The 18,066-nt window shown below is 45.8% G+C and overlaps 2 protein-coding genes across 2 annotated transcripts in view; one reads left to right on the top strand and one right to left on the bottom strand.

Annotated features, from left to right (window-relative positions):
• LOC138947123 (zinc finger protein GLI2-like) overlaps positions 1–12,808 on the top strand; it is a gene marked incomplete at its 5' end in the record, with an annotated part of 217,820 nt that extends 205,012 nt beyond the window's left edge. Inside the window, 1 exon segment of the mRNA XM_070318569.1 lies at positions 12,255–12,808.
• LOC138947118 (annexin A6-like) overlaps positions 1–18,066 on the bottom strand; it is a 62,339-nt gene that overhangs the window by 4,274 nt on the left and 39,999 nt on the right. Inside the window, exons 14-22 of the mRNA XM_070318565.1 lie at positions 17,605–17,695; positions 11,221–11,547; positions 10,499–10,680; positions 9,378–9,456; positions 8,434–8,601; positions 5,852–5,946; positions 4,987–5,100; positions 3,916–4,006; positions 2,434–2,571 (exon numbers count right to left, since the gene is read on the bottom strand). Coding sequence (XP_070174666.1) covers positions 2,434–2,571; positions 3,916–4,006; positions 4,987–5,100; positions 5,852–5,946; positions 8,434–8,601; positions 9,378–9,456; positions 10,499–10,680; positions 11,221–11,547; positions 17,605–17,695 — 1,285 coding nt within the window. The remainder of the gene's footprint in view (positions 1–2,433; positions 2,572–3,915; positions 4,007–4,986; positions 5,101–5,851; positions 5,947–8,433; positions 8,602–9,377; positions 9,457–10,498; positions 10,681–11,220; positions 11,548–17,604; positions 17,696–18,066) is intronic.

The following is an 18,066-nucleotide window of genomic DNA, read 5'->3' as shown; positions in this document are numbered from 1 at the left end:
TCCAGTTGGCAATCAATTGTTAACGCATGTTATTTGAAAAAATAGAACGAAAACAGATTAGATAGAATGAAAAATGTACTGGTGATGTCATTTGGGACATACAGGCAAATCCAGCTAACTCACAAACGGTTAAGTCAAAAATTCGCTTAGCACACAAAGAAATTCTGGTCCGGAATTATCCCTCTTTATCTATGTGTACAAAGTACCCTCAGCTCGAAATGGGATTTCTCTTACGTAAGTCGAAAGACGGATAGCACACAACAGAAAGTCAGTCCCAAAGACAAAGTTTAATCTATATTTACTACAGCAACTCGAAACACGAAACTTGGCGTCTCACACTAGCGCATTGTGTAACCTTATTCCCTTATTCTCTACAAGGACGCCACACGGACTGGTCAGTCGGCACGCAATAAAGTATGAAGTGAAGTTAGGAGGGGGCGAGGAGTAAGGAGAGGCGAGTGGTACTCACAGTGTGTGTTTGTGTGTGTTCACGGGTGAACCACGTGGTTACTATACGGAAGAAGAAGAATTCAAATTGTGGGTTGCCTCTCATTCAGTCTTTGTTCAGTCTTGCGTTCATCCACAATCATGGCAGAGTCACGGAAAAGAAAATTAACCTGTCATATCTGAGAGAGGAAACACTTCGTGCTCTGTGTGTGCAGCCAGATCAAAGGCATTGTGATAGCTGGGTGGCCTTGTTTACAGACACGACCTTCTTCCCAGGGGTCAATGACCCAGTTTTTGCCATGAGAGGTGGTTCCCCTGTCATATCTGAGAGAGGAAACACTTCCTGCACGGGGGTCAGTGACCGGTCAGTGACCGAGTTTAACAGAGTGGAAATCTGTGTGTGCAGGCAGGGCAGTACCTAGTAGCTGAAACATGCATTATCACAAGTTGTTTGACTGGTACTCAAGCGGTCTCTGATTTTTTTCGTAGTTCACGGTACTATGACCAAGTCGAAATTTCGGATAGGACACAATAACAATTCGGTCCCTTCAATTTCGTCTTATCCGGATTTGCCTGTACTGACATGAAAACGTCACCTTTTGTCATTGTCTCATCTACAGTGCATGACAAATGTAACTAAAGTACAACTTTTGTTCTTGTAAGGCATTTTACACAACATTCACTTCAAAGCTCTCAAATACATCCTATGTTAGGTGATACAGATGTCCACCTGCTGCTCAGGTTTGAACAGCTCTGAAAAGACAACTTTCAGAAATAACCCGTCAGGATTTTATTGGTTGTGGAAGAGTTGTTTTTCCTTGGAAATACTGAGACAAAAAAAGCCCATGTGATATAACAGGCCAATCACTAGCAAGTGGCTTGTCTGCACATGTGGTCAACAACCGCGAGACTGGGTGGCCGAGTGGTAACACACTTGCGCTCGGAAGCGAGAGGTTGCGAGTTCGACCCTGGGTCAGGGCGTTAGCAATTTTCTCCCCCCTTTCCTAACCTAGGTGGTGGGTTCAAGTGCTAGTCTTTCGGATGAGACGAAAAACCGAGGTCCCTTCGTGTACATGACTACATTGGGGTGTGCACGTTAAAGATCCCACAATTGACAAAAAGGGTCTTTCCTGGCAAAATTGTATAGGCATAGATAAAAAAAATTCCACCAAAATACCCGTGTGACTTGGAATAATAGGCCGTGAAAAGTAGGATATGCGCCGAAATGGCTGCGATCTGCTGGTCGATGTGAATGCGTGATGTATTGTGTAAAAAAATTCCATCTCACACGGCATAAATAGATCCCTGCGCCTTGAGTCCGAGTCTGGAGATACGCGCGCGATATAAGACTTCATATAATAAGAGACACACCACTCGCTAGTGACTGGCCTACAATGTCACATGGGTTTGTTTGCTCCCGTATTTCAAAGAGTAAACAACTCTTGTACAGCCCATGACCAAAGAAAAACAAAAGTGTCCTGTATTGGAAGGTGTCCTGTATTGGCAGGTGTCCTCTCACAGGAGAGACCGAGGGCGGGGATGTAGCTCAGTTGGTAGCGCGCTGGATTTGTATCCAGTTGGCCGCTGTCAGCGTGAGTTCGTCCCCACGTTCGGCGAGAGATTTATTTCTCAGAGTCAACTTTGTGTGCAGACTCTCCTCGGTGTCCTCCCCTCCCCCCCGTGTGTACACGCAAGCACAAGACCAAGTGCGCACGAAAAAGATCCTGTAATCCATGTCAGAGTTCGGTGGGTTATAGAAACACAAAAATACCCAGCATGCTTCCTCCGAAAGCGGCGTATGGCTGCCTAAATGGCGGGGTAAAAACGGTCATACACGTAAAAGCCGTGGGAGTTTCAGCCCATGAACGAACAAACAGGAGAGACCATACCGCACTCTAGTCACTAGACATTGGGACAACAAAAGGTGTCTTTTACTCGGAGGTTTCCTCTCCATGGAGGGATCTCACATTAAAGTAATCCGGGTACCTTGCGCGTCTTGTTTTGCCTTGGCTCGATCAAACTCGGGTCCTTCAGGTCGATTGCCTTGCAGACAGCCAACCAGCAGTGTCTTGAAATTTCCTGATGTATCGCCAGCAACATCCGTTTCAACGTCTTTCCCGTACACTGTCAACGAAGAAGAATTGTCAATAAACGGTAGAGTCAAGTAATTTCATACAGTAGAGTCAAGTCATTTCATACAGTAGAGTCAAGTCATTTCATACGGTAGAGCCAAGTCATTTCATACAGTAGAGTCAAGTCATTTCATACAGTAGAGTCAAGTCATTTCATACAGTAGAGTCAAGTCATTTCATACAGTAGAGTCAAGTAATTTCATACAGTTCACGAGGTTTTCAACATAGAAATTTGGATTGCTTTCTCCCAGGAAATTAAGAGTAAACGATAAAGAAGAAAGGAAACTTGACACAGCCTTCAAGATTTCTTCATGAAAGTTTGGTTGCTTTCCAGAATTCTCTCCCTGTAAAAAGTGAGCAGCCATAGCATAATGCTTTTTGTTTTGTTTCCTTTTTGGCTCACGTAAGTGTAGCCTATGCGATCGTAACTTTGTCTGTCTGTGCGTGCGTGCGTATGTGCGTGCGTGCGTGCGTGCGTGTGTATGTCTGTGGTAGAAACTCTAACATTTGAAGACGTCACATTATGACGTAAGAGGGTTAGACGTCACGCGAAGGAAGTACTGAAAGTCTCGGTCATTATTATTTTGAGCGGGCCGAGACTAGTTGGCAGTCGTGTCCCTGTAAGTAGGCTACATGCAGACAGACAGATCTAGATCTAGTGTCTCGCTTTCTTGCACAGTTTCACCTATGCTCTTTCTGTGTGTGTGTGTGTGTGTGTGTGTGTGTGCGTGTGTGTGTGTGTGTGTGTGTGTGTGTGTGTGTGTGTGTGTGTGTGTGTGTGTGTGTGTGTGTGTGTGTGTGTGTGTGTGTGTGTGTGTGTGACGGAATGATTGAGTTTGTGTTACTGTTTGTCGATTTCTTACGTGAGCCTTGATGGCTTCGCCTCTTGTTCATGAATGCATGTGTTCGTGTTTTTCAAGACTTTCATCGTGAACTTAGGATCTTTCTCACGCACATTTTTATAAACAAGGTGTTCAGACATAATCAAGAGCCTGTACAGAAAGCTGACTCTAACGAGGTCTCGGAGATCAATGGCTGTCGCGATCTGTGTAAAATGTCATACTTTGGTGAAAAATACAAATAACATATATCAACTACAATTTGATGTTGTCCAAGGCATGTATGTCTTTGGTTTAGCTGCTGCATGAGATTGAACAGTGCATTTTTTTTCACATAGTCATCACAGAAACCATTGTCAGTATGTCAATAGAAAACACCTGCAGTTTATCATAAGTATTGAGACACTCTTTTCTATGACTAATTAATCATTTTCGTACCAAAAAGTACTGACGCTAGCACAGATTGAAACGGGGAAAAATGGACTGTTAGAACTCACTTGTTTTGTACGCCTCTTTGATGGCCTGCAGTTCAGCGTTGGAGCGCGTGCAGATGATTTCAATTAGGGCTTTTTCGTCCGTACCCAGCCCCTTTAAAAAAAAAATGTTTTCAGTAAGCGCTAGGTCTGTTGGTTTAAATGTACACCAGTCACACATACACAAACACACTCTATCCCTTCCTTCTTCTTTCTCACTACCTATGTTTTGTACATGAATGTACATTCATCATACACACACACACACACACACACACACACACACACACACACACACACACACACAAACACACACACCCATACACATCCACACACACACACACAAACTCCCATACACACAAACACACATCCACACACGCACACTCTAGTTCTTTTTCTCTCCCTCCCTTCCTCTGTCCCTCCCTCCTTCTCTCTTACTCCTATTTGTATCCTCTCCCCTCTCCTAAATTTGAGGAAATAATGGTTAAACCTAAAATCTGGTTTGATACAAAACTGTAATCACAGAGTAATGCTACCTAGCTTGACCGACTTACAAAAAAAAAAAAAAGAGACAATAAACTATACACCCGATAACTGAGAGATTTTCAATACCACAGCATGATTATTCAACTTCCTCAGCAAGATTGTACGAGCGTTTTGTTCTTCTACTTTGTTCATTGGTTGAAACTCCCACGTTCAATCCTGTTTTTGCACGAGTGGATTTTTAAATTGAATGATCGTTTTTACCCCGCCATTCAGGCAGCATATGCTGATTTCGGGGGACGGGCGTTTTATTCAAAGAAAGCATTTTTGCAGGTCGATAATATTACCCAAAAAATATTTGTTTAACTCGATCATTGTCTCCCAGGTACCCACTCATATGGCTCTATCTGACAAGGTACGGATATATCCACTCAGACTATTAGCTTCAGTCGCTTCTTGTAATGTCCATTTAACGCCTGCATTCCAGCGTGTTCATACACAGTAACTACACAGTTACAACAATTCTGAGTGACCTGCTGCAGCACAGCTGGTCTCGGTTAAAACAAACTTGGTCGACATAGGTGGGGTTGAAAGTGTTAAAGCATACGGCACCTTTATGGCCTTGTTGATCTGCTTGGCGTCGAACTCTGCGGGGCTGAGTAACATCTCCACGCACAGCGTCTTGAAGTTTCCGCTCAGCTCACTCGACAGCTCTTTGCCCAGGTCCTGCAAATAAAGACATGTACAGTTCACTTCTCTTAATAGTTGTCTAGAGGAAACTGAAATATTTGTTTTGTGCTGTGCAACGCTCATATTAACACTGAGTAAGATCTTTGCCTAGGTCCTGAAAATATACAGAGTTTATTTTTCTAAAGTTTCTTGGGAAACTTAAAATACGTTTTCTGCTGTGCAATGCTCATATTAACACAGAGTAAGATCTTTTTGACTAGGTCCTGCAAATATAGACAGTTCAATCCGCTTAAGAGTAGTCAAGAGGAAGCATAAAAATGTGTTTTGTGCTGTGCGATGCTCATATTAACACTGAGTAAGATCTTTCCTAGGTCCTGAAAATATAGACAGTTCAATCTACTTAACACCCGCTTACGGGAAACATAAAAATGTGTTTCGTGCTGTGCGATGCTCATATTAACAATGAGTAAAATCTTTATCTAGGTCCTGAAATTATAGACATTTTAATTTTGTGAAGTTTCTGAGGAAACTTGAAAATGTGTTTCGTGCTGTGCAATGCTCATATCAAGAACGAGCGACAGACTCGAGACCTCCTTTGATGCAGCCATTATCGATTCAAACAGAATGTATTTGTTACAATTCATTAATGGCTTGAGACAAAATCATCACAATGATGCCACTTTTAACATTGTATACTTGCTCAGCTGCCAATCAAACATTGTCTGTCGGCAGGCTTGGATAACAATTGTATTTGACGTTTGCCATTCTGATTAAAAACAATACGTACCTTTCCAAACTGTGTCTTGTAGGTGTCGCTGATCTGCTTGCGCTGTTCTCCTGATCTCTTGCTGAGCACTTCAATAATGGCCTCCTCGTCCGTTCCTGTATACACACATCACAGGTCTTTGAGTGTCTTTTCTTTCCGCTTAATGTACTCTTGGATGGATTGGATTGGATTGGATAAGATTTACAGTCCAGTGAGGTTACCCTCATGGAAATTCGGGCTGCTTTCTCCCGGGGGAAAGCGAGCTGCCATACATACGGCGCTACCCATATTTTTTTTTTTTCCTGCATGCGTGTATTCATGTTTCCTGAGACGTTATGCCGTGTGAGATGGAATTTTTTTACTTTTATTCCAAGTCCCACGGGTATTTGATGGACACTTTTATCTATGCCTATACAATTTTGCCAGGAAAGACCCTTTTGTCAATCGTGGGATCTTTAACGTGCACACCCCAATGTAGTGTACACGAAGGGACCTCGGTTTTTCGTCTCATCCGAAAGACTAGCACTTGAACCCACCACCTAGGTTAGGAAAGGGGGGAGAAAATTGCGGCCTGACCCAGGCCTGAACACGCAACCTCTCGCTTCCGAGCGCAGGTGCGTTACCACTCGGCCACCCAGTCCCATCTTAACACTAATCATACATACACCCACTCTTTCCCCCTTCCTCCATTCCTGTACACACACATCCCAGGTGTCTGGGTTAACACTATTGTGACTAGCACTGCCACGGCGTTTACGTCCTGCCTGCCCAAGCTTGCCACCAAGAAACTTCCCAAAAATCAGTAACTGTAAAGAAATCTGTCTAGCAAGCTTGAATTAAGTCCAATCACCACCAAATTTTGTGTACTAATTCAAAAATGGATGCCCAGTTCAGTCGTGCTATTTATAAGTTTGTCACGCGATTTGTTTTAGCAAAGGGGGGTGAAAGGGGGGTGAAAGGGGGATAATTTGTGTTTTTTAACGTTTTTTTGTGTGTGTTTTATTTTCTACTGCTTTTTTTAAAAGTTATTTTTTAACAGAAAGTATTATAAATAATGTTATAACCAAACAAGGTGTAAAACCTATGAATTAGCTGAAATATTGTTAACATTGTACACAGAAATAAGGAGACAGTACACAGAAAAAAACAAGCAAATCACGCATTCACTCACAGCATCCTGACTCAAATGAAACAAAACTGACTGTAGATCTAACACTCACCAAATGATGTCTAGGTAATCCATATTGAATATAAGTCACATTTTCACAACAAAGTACCAACTGTACACCTATGAACAATTCCAAAAGGATTTGAAGGCTCCAGCCATCCATTGTTATCAGTGCTGCCACGCCCCCATAGCTCCTGCACGATTCCGAGATACATGTTCGTCTAGCAGTATCACCGCCAACCACGTGTAGTTTGCCGACTCGTACTAGCAACAACGGGACTGTTTCTTCCTCACTTTCACTGCTTGTATCGCTTTCGTGAGGCGAAAACGATACGTCCGAATCATGCTCTACGGGATCCTCTAGGTCCAACATCCGGAGAATCTCCTCCCGAGACAAGGCTCGCCTTTGATTCATTTTTTTTCCTCAAAAACGCACACAAATCAGGCGGATTTGCAAATGGCAGAAGGGGACGCCAAGTGTATCAAGGGAAACAACTCAATTTATTTGCAAGCTTCAAAAACCGGGAAGCAATCACGAGTCGTGTACCCTCTATGGCTGGTACTGAAAAATGCGCTTCCCGTCCATGGGCGTGTCAGCGCTGGTACTGATTTATCAGTGTCCCGTCGCGAAAGTGTTAAGTGTGCGTTGGGGCAATATGTTCTAAAAGATAAGCACTATAAAATATTTAAACCACAAGTGTATTCAAAAGTCGCAACGGGAACACAGGAGAAAAAAAAGAAGTATTGTAAAGTGATCAGTACCTAAATGTTTTCTAGTACAGCCTACAATGTCTTCTTGATGAAAGTCCCAGAGACGTAGTGAGCTGTCTTTCTTAAGGACAGTTCATGTGTTCAAGCCTGCTGGATACAAATTAATGTTTCGATTGAACACTAGATTTCCCTTCTTTGAGCCATGTGATGTCAGAGGCCGACAAAACTTCATATTTAGGCGGCCAGCCAAGACTGCAAAATAGTGCATGTTTGTGTGCGTTCAATCATAAAAACTAAAAGGAATTCTAACCAGAATCGATCGATACATAAATGTTATTTGTATTTTTGACCAAAATATGACATTTTACACAAATCTCCACAGTCACTGTTCACTTCGACCGCTAGCACGGTCCCGGAGGACCACTGACTGTCTCAATCTGTGTAAAATGTAATATTTTGGTCAAAAATACAAATAACGTATTATGTACATTTTCATGCCTCTTTTATCAATTTGCATACTTTTTGACTCGGGGGGGGGGGGGGGGGGGGGTGTATTTTACTACCTAATTAATTTTTGCAAGGTAAAACACACGGCCTTCTTGAACCCGCCAAGGAAGCTACAGCCTTTCCTACTGACTCAGCTGTTTCGACGCAATTTCTGGCTTGATGACGTACAATATCTCTAATTTAAGGTGATGCGGTACACAGGAGGCGCCAGACTCACCGAACCCTTTCATGGCCTTTTTCAGCACCTCACAGTCCTGCTCGGGGTTGAATCCCTCGAAGGGGAGGAGGGTGGGGTCTTCCTTGACCGCCTCCGACTCCAGTCTCACCTCCTCGTCCAGCTCCTCCTCCGTCTTCAGCTTGACCGCCTCCACAAACCCCTGGCCCGCTGCAAATATGGTCAGGTGAGCTGCGGTATGGTAGGTATGTGACAAGGTAGATTGAGGTATAGATGACACTATTAGTGAGCTTAGTAAGGCACTAGGCTGGACATGCGCCACGTAACAATGTCATACGTCACAGGACATACGCACTGCACGTTACTCTCCACCATGCTATAGCATATCTAGGTCGATGTATCATGTGCTTGAACGACTCCTTGAGAAACTACGATTAAAGCTTGGAAACTCACTGACAGGAGTTGCCTCCTTGTATGCTTGACTGAAAGACATTACAGTAGGTAAAGTAGGGTACGGTCAGGACAGGTAAGGTAAGGTAAGGTAGGGTAGGGTGGGGTGGGGTGGGGTGGGGTGGGGTGGGGTGGGGTGGGGTGGGGTAAGGGAAGGGTAGGGTAGGGTAGGGTAAGGGTAAGGGGAGGGGAGGGTAGGGTAGGGGTAAGGGTAAGGGTAGGGTAGGGTAAGGTAGGGTAGGGTAGGGTAAGGTAAGGTAGGGTAGGGTAGGGTGAGGGAAGGTAATGTAAGGTAAGGTAAGGGAAGGGAAGGGAAGGTAAGGGAAGGTAATTTAAGGTAAGGTAAGGTAAGGTGAGGTAAGGTGTGGAATGGGAGGGTTCAGTTACAAAGACCAAGCCGAGGAACACCCTCACCACACATGACAGCCAGCACACACCTGTGGGGGTTTGCATAATGGGCTACAGTGGAAGGAAGGTGTCTCAAGGTAAAGAAAGACAAGGGGGGGTGGCATTGTACACAGAACACATCAACTCACATTTTGCAGCCAGCTGTGGAGGAGGGCCGCCCACCACCAGAGCCAGAAGAGCCCTTTGATAGTCGCCTGACGTGTCATCCTGAACACACAAACACTGGGTCATTGCAGGTCTCAACAAGATTTCTTATCTCATGTTAATTTTTTTCCTCACTGCTGCGCATGATTGACCACCTTTTTGTGCATTTTATTTGGTTTAAACAAAGTTTTATTCAGGATTTCTTCGCATGAACAGTTCAAAACACACATTTTATTTCATCAACTTTGCAACGATGAACAGGCCCTCACAAGCCTCAACCACTGATCAAGTCAATCAATTCAAAATGTATCATTACAAGTCTACTTTTTTTGCACATTTTGCTCAACCTGTTTCATTTAAACACATGAAGGCAGTTGGACTATACTAGTACTCAACTTCACACCCACAAGCAATCATAACACACACAGACACACACACAGAGACACACACACACAGGCACACACGCACACACAGTGACACACCCACACCCACACACTCCACATACACATGCAATTCCTCACAAAAATATGCATATCCAAACACACACACTCTCACACAAATAACCCTGACACATATATACATGCAAACCCTCACTCTTTATGCACATGCACACACCCACACACGCACACACGCACACACCCACACACGCACACACCCACACATGCACACACACCCACACACCCACACATGCACACACCCACACACCCACACATGCACACACCCACACCCACCCACCCACCCACGCACACACCCACCCACACACACGCACGCACACACCCACACACACACACATGCACACACCCACACACACCCACACATGCACACACCCACACACAGAGACACACACCCACACATGCACACACCCACACACATGCACACACCCACACACACGCACACACGCACACACTCACACACGCACACACATACATATACACACGCATACGCACACGCACACACGTGCACACATGCACACACCCACACACGCGCACACACCCACACACGCACGCACGCACACACGCACACGCAGTCACCCAGCCTCATTCTTAATCATCCTATCCCCCCCCCCTTCCACCCTGTACCCTCTCTCATCACAAGCAAAACTTACCGTTACAAACTGCTCCAGCGTCTGTCCAGTCAGCTTCTCAAACTCTTCCTTGATATTCTTGAGGTCGTTCTCACAGCGACTGACGATAATTCTGATCAACGTGTCATCGTCTGTTCCCAGACCTTTCATCGTCTTCTGCAGCTGGCGAGCGAAATGATGAAACTTGTTTCTGACACACCGCACTGCAAAACAGAGAGAGAATGTTACAAAAAGTGAGTGACGTTACATATTTTGTCAATGAGAAATAAAAAATCAACCTGATGCATTAAGCGAGGCAAACAACAAGGACATGTTGGAATGAAAATTGGTTCAAGCACGTATTAAAAAAGAATTTTTTTTTTAGCCACAGCAAAACATCTCTCTCTCTCTCTCAATCTCTCTCTCCCTCACCCTCCCTCTCCCCAATCTCTGTCTTTCTGTTTGTCTGCCAGTCTGTCTCTCTCTCCCCTCTCTCAGCAGGTCCCCAGACAGCTCACTACCCTCCCCCCACCCTCTCTCTCCCCCCTCTCTCTTTCCTCTCTTTCTCTCTCTCTCCCCCTCCCTCCCCCCCTCTCTCCATCCCCATCTCTCCAAACTCAACACCACCATCTCTCACCTATAGTCTGCATGCCACTCGGCAGGTCCCAAGACACCTCCCCCACCCCCCCCCCCCTCTCTCTCTCTCTCTCTCTCTTTCTCCCACCCCCCCTCCCACTCCAAACACAACACCACTGATCCCTCACCTATACTCTTCATGCCGCTCAGTAGGTCCCCAGACATCTCACTGGTCAGAACGTCCTCGATGTCTTTCTTGGAGATTTTCTGATACTCTTCAAACGTTGCGCGGAGCTGAGGGTAGCTCCTTGACACCAATATGGCATTGAAGCGAGATTCATCCGTCCCCCATGTCTTCTCTCCCGCCTCGTACAAGGCTTTGGCGTCCTGGTGGGCTTTGTTCCGGTCGACCTCTTTGCTGTCGCTGCGGTTAGCTTGAACCAGCCCTACGAGGAGTTTCTTGAAGTCTCCTGACGTGTCCCCGATGATGTCTTTCTCCAGTTCTTTGTTGAATTCTGTGATTGAAAACATGTACAGTGCAACCCCCATTTTAAGACTCCCTCTTTTAAAGACACTGTTTTCTCGGATATCCTGTTCATAACCTTCTAAATTTCCCCCCATTTTAAGAACCCCTCCTTTTTTTTTTTTAGAGGATGAAAGTTGCTTGTTCATTCTTCTTCTTCTTCGTTCATGGGCTTAGACTCCCACGTACACTCGTGTTTTTGCACGAGTGGAATTTTACGTGTATGACCGTTTTTACCCCGCCATTTAGGCAGCCTTATTCTCCCCTCTGCTTCTTTACGTCTGTAAACTTGTAGAGCTAGTTATTTTTTGATAAACACCCAGCAACCAAACAAATAACGACCCAGCAACAGCCTGAATCCTCGATAGCGCAATGGGTTGAGAAGCTGTTCTGCCGTCGGTACTACTTTTGCGACTGAAAAGTTCCGAACGCTCTAATGTACGAAGTATACATCTCTGGAGCTAACAATACAAACATACCGCATTTAAATTAACAACTACAGGCTTGAACACATGAATCTCCATATAAAATCCATGAGTTTGGTTGTTTTCTGAATCTAGGTCTGCTGTGCACAAACTTTCATCACAAGCAAATTCCCAAGGCAAGTAACTCATACTTTGTCTAGCGACAAGAGTAGTTCCCCTTTCAAATTTCTTTTCACTCAGTTTCTTCGACAACAGACTGCAATCCGACGGTCAGTTTTCAACAATATTTCATTTAATAAACAGATCACACGCAAGCAAATGCACACATCTCATCAATTTAAACAACATAAAGCGGTTTCATACACTATTTTCCCCAGAAAACTGAACTTCATACAGTTTTTAACGTTGGAACACGGGTGCAAAAGTTCATCTGCTGGTCCCATTTGACGAAAGAACATTATCCTAAGCGATACTAAAACATAAACAGAACACACAATATCTGCCTTTACCGCCACAGCAGAATAACAGCATATCTGTGTACTTGATTTTAGTCCAAAATAGGAAAACTGACAAGAAGTGTTAACAGAATGGAATGATTTGCACAGAACTATACAACCGCGCATTAATCGATCGCCTGCGCAGGTTGACTGGTTGAGTGAATAGGATTCGATCAAACTTTCGCAAAAAAACTCCTTTTCTTTGAATAACTGAAGAAAGGAGGAATAAAGAGGTTACACACCTCGTCTCAGTGATTATAAAAAATAATGGTCTCAGTTCGCGGTCATGAAAAAGCTCGCTAAAGCTCGCATTTTTTATGATCCGCTAACTTCGACCATTATTTTTAATAATCACTGAGACTCGGCGTGTAACCTCTACATACGCCGCTTTCGGAGGAAGCTTGTTCATTTCAACGTTTGTTATTCTCTCAGGTGCCAGGAGATAGGTTCTGTATAACTGTGGCTTACTCCATTACACATGTCGTCTGCATTTAGAGCGCTTACTTCCCTTTGGATATTTGATCCCTCCTTCTTCAAACCTGATTTTCTCACAATTTTGGAGGTCTTAAAAGGGGGGGTTCCACTATATTTCAGTGGTTCATGTGATTTGAAGCCCCTGTGATGAGAGGACAACTACCAAGAAAGGACACCTTCTGGTGTGCCTCTTGACCTAAATATACCTGTTATGACAGGCCATCTCCCTTATATTTAATTTTGATAACTGATGTACATTAATTTTACTCACACATAAACTCAAAGAACGCCTAATACTGTTATAGACAAGGGTTGACAGTTGCTATGTGGGTATGACGGGCGCTGTAGCGGGGTGGTAAGACGTCGGCCTCTTAATCGGAGGGTCGAGGGTTCGAACCCCGGCCGCGGCCGCCTGGTGGGTTAAGTGTGGAGATTTTTCCGATCTCCCAGGTCAACTTATGTGCAGACCTGCTAGTGGCTTATCCCCCTTTGTGTGTACACACAAGCACAAGACCAAGTGCGCACGGAAAAGATCCTGTAATCCATGTCAGAGTTCGGTGGGTTATAGAAACACGAAAATACCCACCATGCTTCCTCCGAAAGCGGCGTATGGCTGCCTAAATGGCGGGGTAAAAACGGTCATACACGTAAAATTCCACTCGTGCAAAAACACGAGTGTACGTGGGAGTTTCAGCCCACGAACGCAGAAGAAGAAGAAGAAGCTATGTGGGTATATAATACAGTGGAACCTCTCTATTAGGCCCTCCATTACGTAAGACTCCCTCTTACTACCTCACATTCTGGATCTGGATCTGGATAACCCGCCTGGGTTGGTGGTTGGCGGGTGCGCCACAGAAGCCGACGACGACTATCAGCGTGACGTTTTTTGGGTGTGCGCATCTAAAAGAGTCTTAAAAGTTCACTGTACACAAGGTGGATATAGTGTACAACTCCAGCTGGTCTTCTTGCTGCTGTACTTGCGGTTTTAGTCCGTTTGCCCTAGAATGTAGGCTTTTCAAGCACAGTTAAAAAATGCTATGTTACAATGTTAAAAACTGGATAAAAACTACTGAGGCTCTCACACTGGTTTCTGCCCCCCTAACGCCGATGAGAAGGCGCTGGGCGTGGTCAAGGTGACGGTGGCTTCGCTCAAATTGTTCCACTCGATCACTGTCTTTATAAAGAACGAGTTCCTGTATTGATCAGTCTTTGAGGTAGGAGCTTTGAAACAGCGGCTGTTGTTGGTTGCCTGTCTCTGGAGGATGTTTTGGCTCTCATACCCCTCGTAGGCTTTAGGCTTGACTCGGCGCCGAGATACGTTCACCGGGGTGAGGAAGGAGTCAGGGGGTAAGGCAGGTACAAGTCCATTGATGATTTTGAACAGCATCGTCAGGCGAAGTTGCTGACGGCGTTCCTGGAGTGTAGGAAGTTGGAGGTACTCTAGCATCTTGGTGACGCAGCCTGGATCCTTGGACACGTAGTCTTTCATGATGAACCTAGCGGCTAGGCTTTGGATGCGTTCGAGTCTCTCAAAGTCTTGTTTGTAGTAGGGGTCCCAGACCACCGCCCCGTACTCAAGGGTGGACCTGACAAGAGTGATGTAGGCAAGGCGACGGCACTCACGTGGGCAGTTCCGGAGGTTCCGGCGTAAGAAGCCCAGGGTAGATCCTGCCCTCTTGCAGAGACTGGTGATGTGGGGGCCCCACTTCAGGTCGGCTGAGATCTGTATGCCGAGGTACGGGTTCTGTTCGACCTGTTGGAGGATGGTGTCTCCGAGGCTGTAGAAGTAGTGGGATGTGGATCTGGTGGAGAGGACGTAGCACTTCTTAGCGTTGAACCTCATCCCCCACTGGTTGGCCCACTCTTCCAAGCTCTTTAGGTCTGCCTGTAGCGTAAGGTGGTCCTGAAAGGTGCGGATCTGGCGGTAGAGGAGACAGTCATCCGCAAAAAGTCTGACAGACGACTGGACTGAGTCTGGGAGGTCGTTGATATGGCACAGGAACAACAACGGACCCAGCACTGTGCCTTGCGGGACGCCGGACTCGACCTCTACTTCTTCAGATGCCTCGCCCTCCAGTACAACCCTCATCTTCCGCTTGGTCAGGAAACTGGTCAGCCAGTTGTGGACACTTCCCCGCACACCGTAGTGGGCCAGCTTGTGGAGTAGTTTCTTGTGCGGGACAGTGTCGAAGGCCTTGCTGAAATCAAGGATGGCGACGTCAGTTTGGTGGCCAGCATCATGGGATGACAGAATGTCCTGCATGGTGGTGAGCAGCTGGGTTTCACATGAGTGGCCGGTCCTGAACCCATGGTTGCGGCTGGATAGCACTCCATGTTGTTCGAAGTGCTTGTGAAGATGGTGGCAGATGATGTGCTCAAGGAGCTTACAGGCGACCGAGGTCAGGGATACTGGGCGGTAGTTCTCAGCTTTGTTCCTATCACCCTTCTTGTAGACAGAGGATATGTTCGCTGATAGCCAGTCTTTCGGGAGCTCGCCCGACTCGATGGAGGTGGTGAATATCGCCGTCAGGGATGGGGCAATGGAGTCAGTGCACGTCTTCAAGATGCGGTTTGGTATGCCGTCTGGTCCCGATGCTTTGTTGAGCTTGAGGTTCCTCAGGAGTTTTGCAACACCTTCGGTGGTGATGGTAATCTTCTCAAGTGGGGGGACTGGGGTGCCTTTCAACTCTGGTGGGGGAGAGTCATCACGCTTCGTGAAGACGGACTGGAACTGTTGTAGCAGTATCTTGGCTTTGGAGGTGCTGTCGCTGTGTAAGGAGCCTTCTTTGTAGAGTGGCGAGACTCCAGCGTTGTCCTGTCTGCGTGACTTGACGTATCGCCAGAAGGGTTTGGTGTCGTTTGTCTTCAGGCTCTCCTCGATGGTGGAGTTGATGTGGTTCCACTCCGCCTGCCGCATCTGGTGTCGACATTCTTTCTGGGCGAATCTGTAGTTCGTCCAGTTGCCAGTTTTCTTAGCTTGTTTGTAGAGCCTCTTCTTGCGTTGCAGGATTTTCTTCATCTTGCGGTTGATCCACGGTAGGCTGTAGTTACTTCGCCGGAGTGTGGATGGTATGAAACGCTCGACGGCAGCCATGAGTGACGATTTGAAGCGGGTCCACATGGCCTCTACAGATTCACCCTGTTCTTTCATGGTGTTGATCTCTTCTGCTAGGTGGTCTAGTTCAGTCGTGATGTTACTCCATCTGGCTTTTGAGTAGATGAGTTGTTTCCTTGGTTTTTCCTTGATGCGATGGGGGTGGATATCCACATCGGTGATGACGATGCTATGGTCTGATATGCCTGGTATTGACCTGGAACTTTTGCAGAGTGATGGGTTTGAGGTGAAGACCAGGTCGAGGATGTTGTCTTCACGCGTTGGTTGGTCATGAATCTGAGTGAGAAAGTTGGTTGTGGTGGTGTCAACCAGGAATTGCTGCACTGACCTCTCTGGAGCTCCTGCCTCTACAGCGCCACTGCTCCAGTTCACGTTGGGACAATTGAAATCGCCCACAAGTAGTACGTGTTCTTGGCGGTTGTCAGCTGTGATCTTGCACAAGGATACATCCAGTTCATCGAGATCGCGTTGGTTGCGGTGAGGCATGTAAAAACACCCTACTGATAGGTCTTTGTTTCGTTGTAGGTGAATACGGGTCCAGATCAGTACATAGTCTGCATCAAGTTCAGGTTGGAGTGACGATACCAGGCTCTTGTGCACTAATATAAAAACACCACCAGCTAGTGTACTGCGATCTTTCCTGTAGCTGACGTATCCCTCAGGGAAGACTTCACTCTGCTGCACGTCTGACTTCAACCATGATTCCGTTCCACAGATAACGTCCGGCTTAGTGTAGTTCACGACAGCAGCAAATTCTGCCTTCTTCTTTTCGATGCTACGGCAGTTGACTGTCATTATCCGTAAGTTCTGCTTCCTGGGTAGGTCGAATACAGAGCTGGCGTTTGCGGAGTGTCGGGATGGGGGGTCACGTGGGGGTGGGGTTGGTGAACGTGGTGAGTCTTCATCATGGAGACTGGTGTTCCGGCTGCCTGCTGATGCTGTTGCAGGTCGATGTTTGCTTGCCGTGGGTGGGGTGGGGTAAGCACCATGGGGGCTGCTGGTTTTAAGTGGGCTAAATCCGCGACATTTTCAGGCTCTACCCTCACAGGGTCACTAAATGAACTTCCATAATCTCCTCCTTTTTTAAGACTATTTCTTTCTTTCTTTATTTTGTGTTTAACGTCGTTTTCAACCACGAAGGTTATATCGTGACAGGGAAAGGGGGGGAGATGGGATAGAGCCACTTGTTAACTGTTTCTTGTTCACAAAAGCACTAATCAAAAAATTGCTCCAGGGGCTTGCAACGTAGTACAATATATGACCTTACTGGGAGAATGCAAGTTTCCAGTGCAAAGGACTTAACATTTCTTACATACTGCTTGACTAAAATCTGTACAAACATTGACTATATTCTATACAAGAAACACTTAACAAGGGTAAAAGGAGAAACAGAATCCATTAGTCGCCTCTTACGACATGCTGGGGAGCATCGGGTAAATTCTTCCCCCTAACCCGCGGGGGGTCTTTTAAGAGTACATTTAACAGATCTTAGGAGGTCTAAGAGCAGAGGTACCGCTGTAATTGCAAAGGCTGCTTACTCTCTTTGTAGACACGCTTGATTTCCTGCAGCTGTGCGTTGGAACGTGTGCACAGGATCTCTATCAACACATCCTCGTCTGTCCCCAGGCCCTGTAACATTCAAAACATGGTTATTCTCCTCCGAAAGCGGCGTATGGCTGCCTTAATGGCGGGGTAAAAACGGTCATACACGTAAAATTCCACTCGTGCAAAAACACGAGTGTACGTGGGAGTTTCAGCACACGAACGCAGAAGAAGAAGAAAACATGGTTAGATAAGTGTCATGTTTTATCAGATGTGTAGATAAATACATGTACTTTGACTTATTGTCTAAATTTATTACAGTTCTTTTTTAAGTCAAAAAGTTGAAAAGCTTCTGCTGCTTCTCATGTAAAATTTAGACACTATAACCCAAGCCAAACTATTAAAACACATATGCACACGCTTGCATGTCTGCAGACTTGGACATAGTCACACACACA

This window comes from Littorina saxatilis, linkage group LG14 (genome assembly GCF_037325665.1).
Source record: "Littorina saxatilis isolate snail1 linkage group LG14, US_GU_Lsax_2.0, whole genome shotgun sequence".
NCBI classification, from domain to species: Eukaryota; Metazoa; Mollusca; class Gastropoda; order Littorinimorpha; family Littorinidae; genus Littorina; species Littorina saxatilis.
This window is presented reverse-complemented; position numbering and strand designations above follow the sequence as displayed.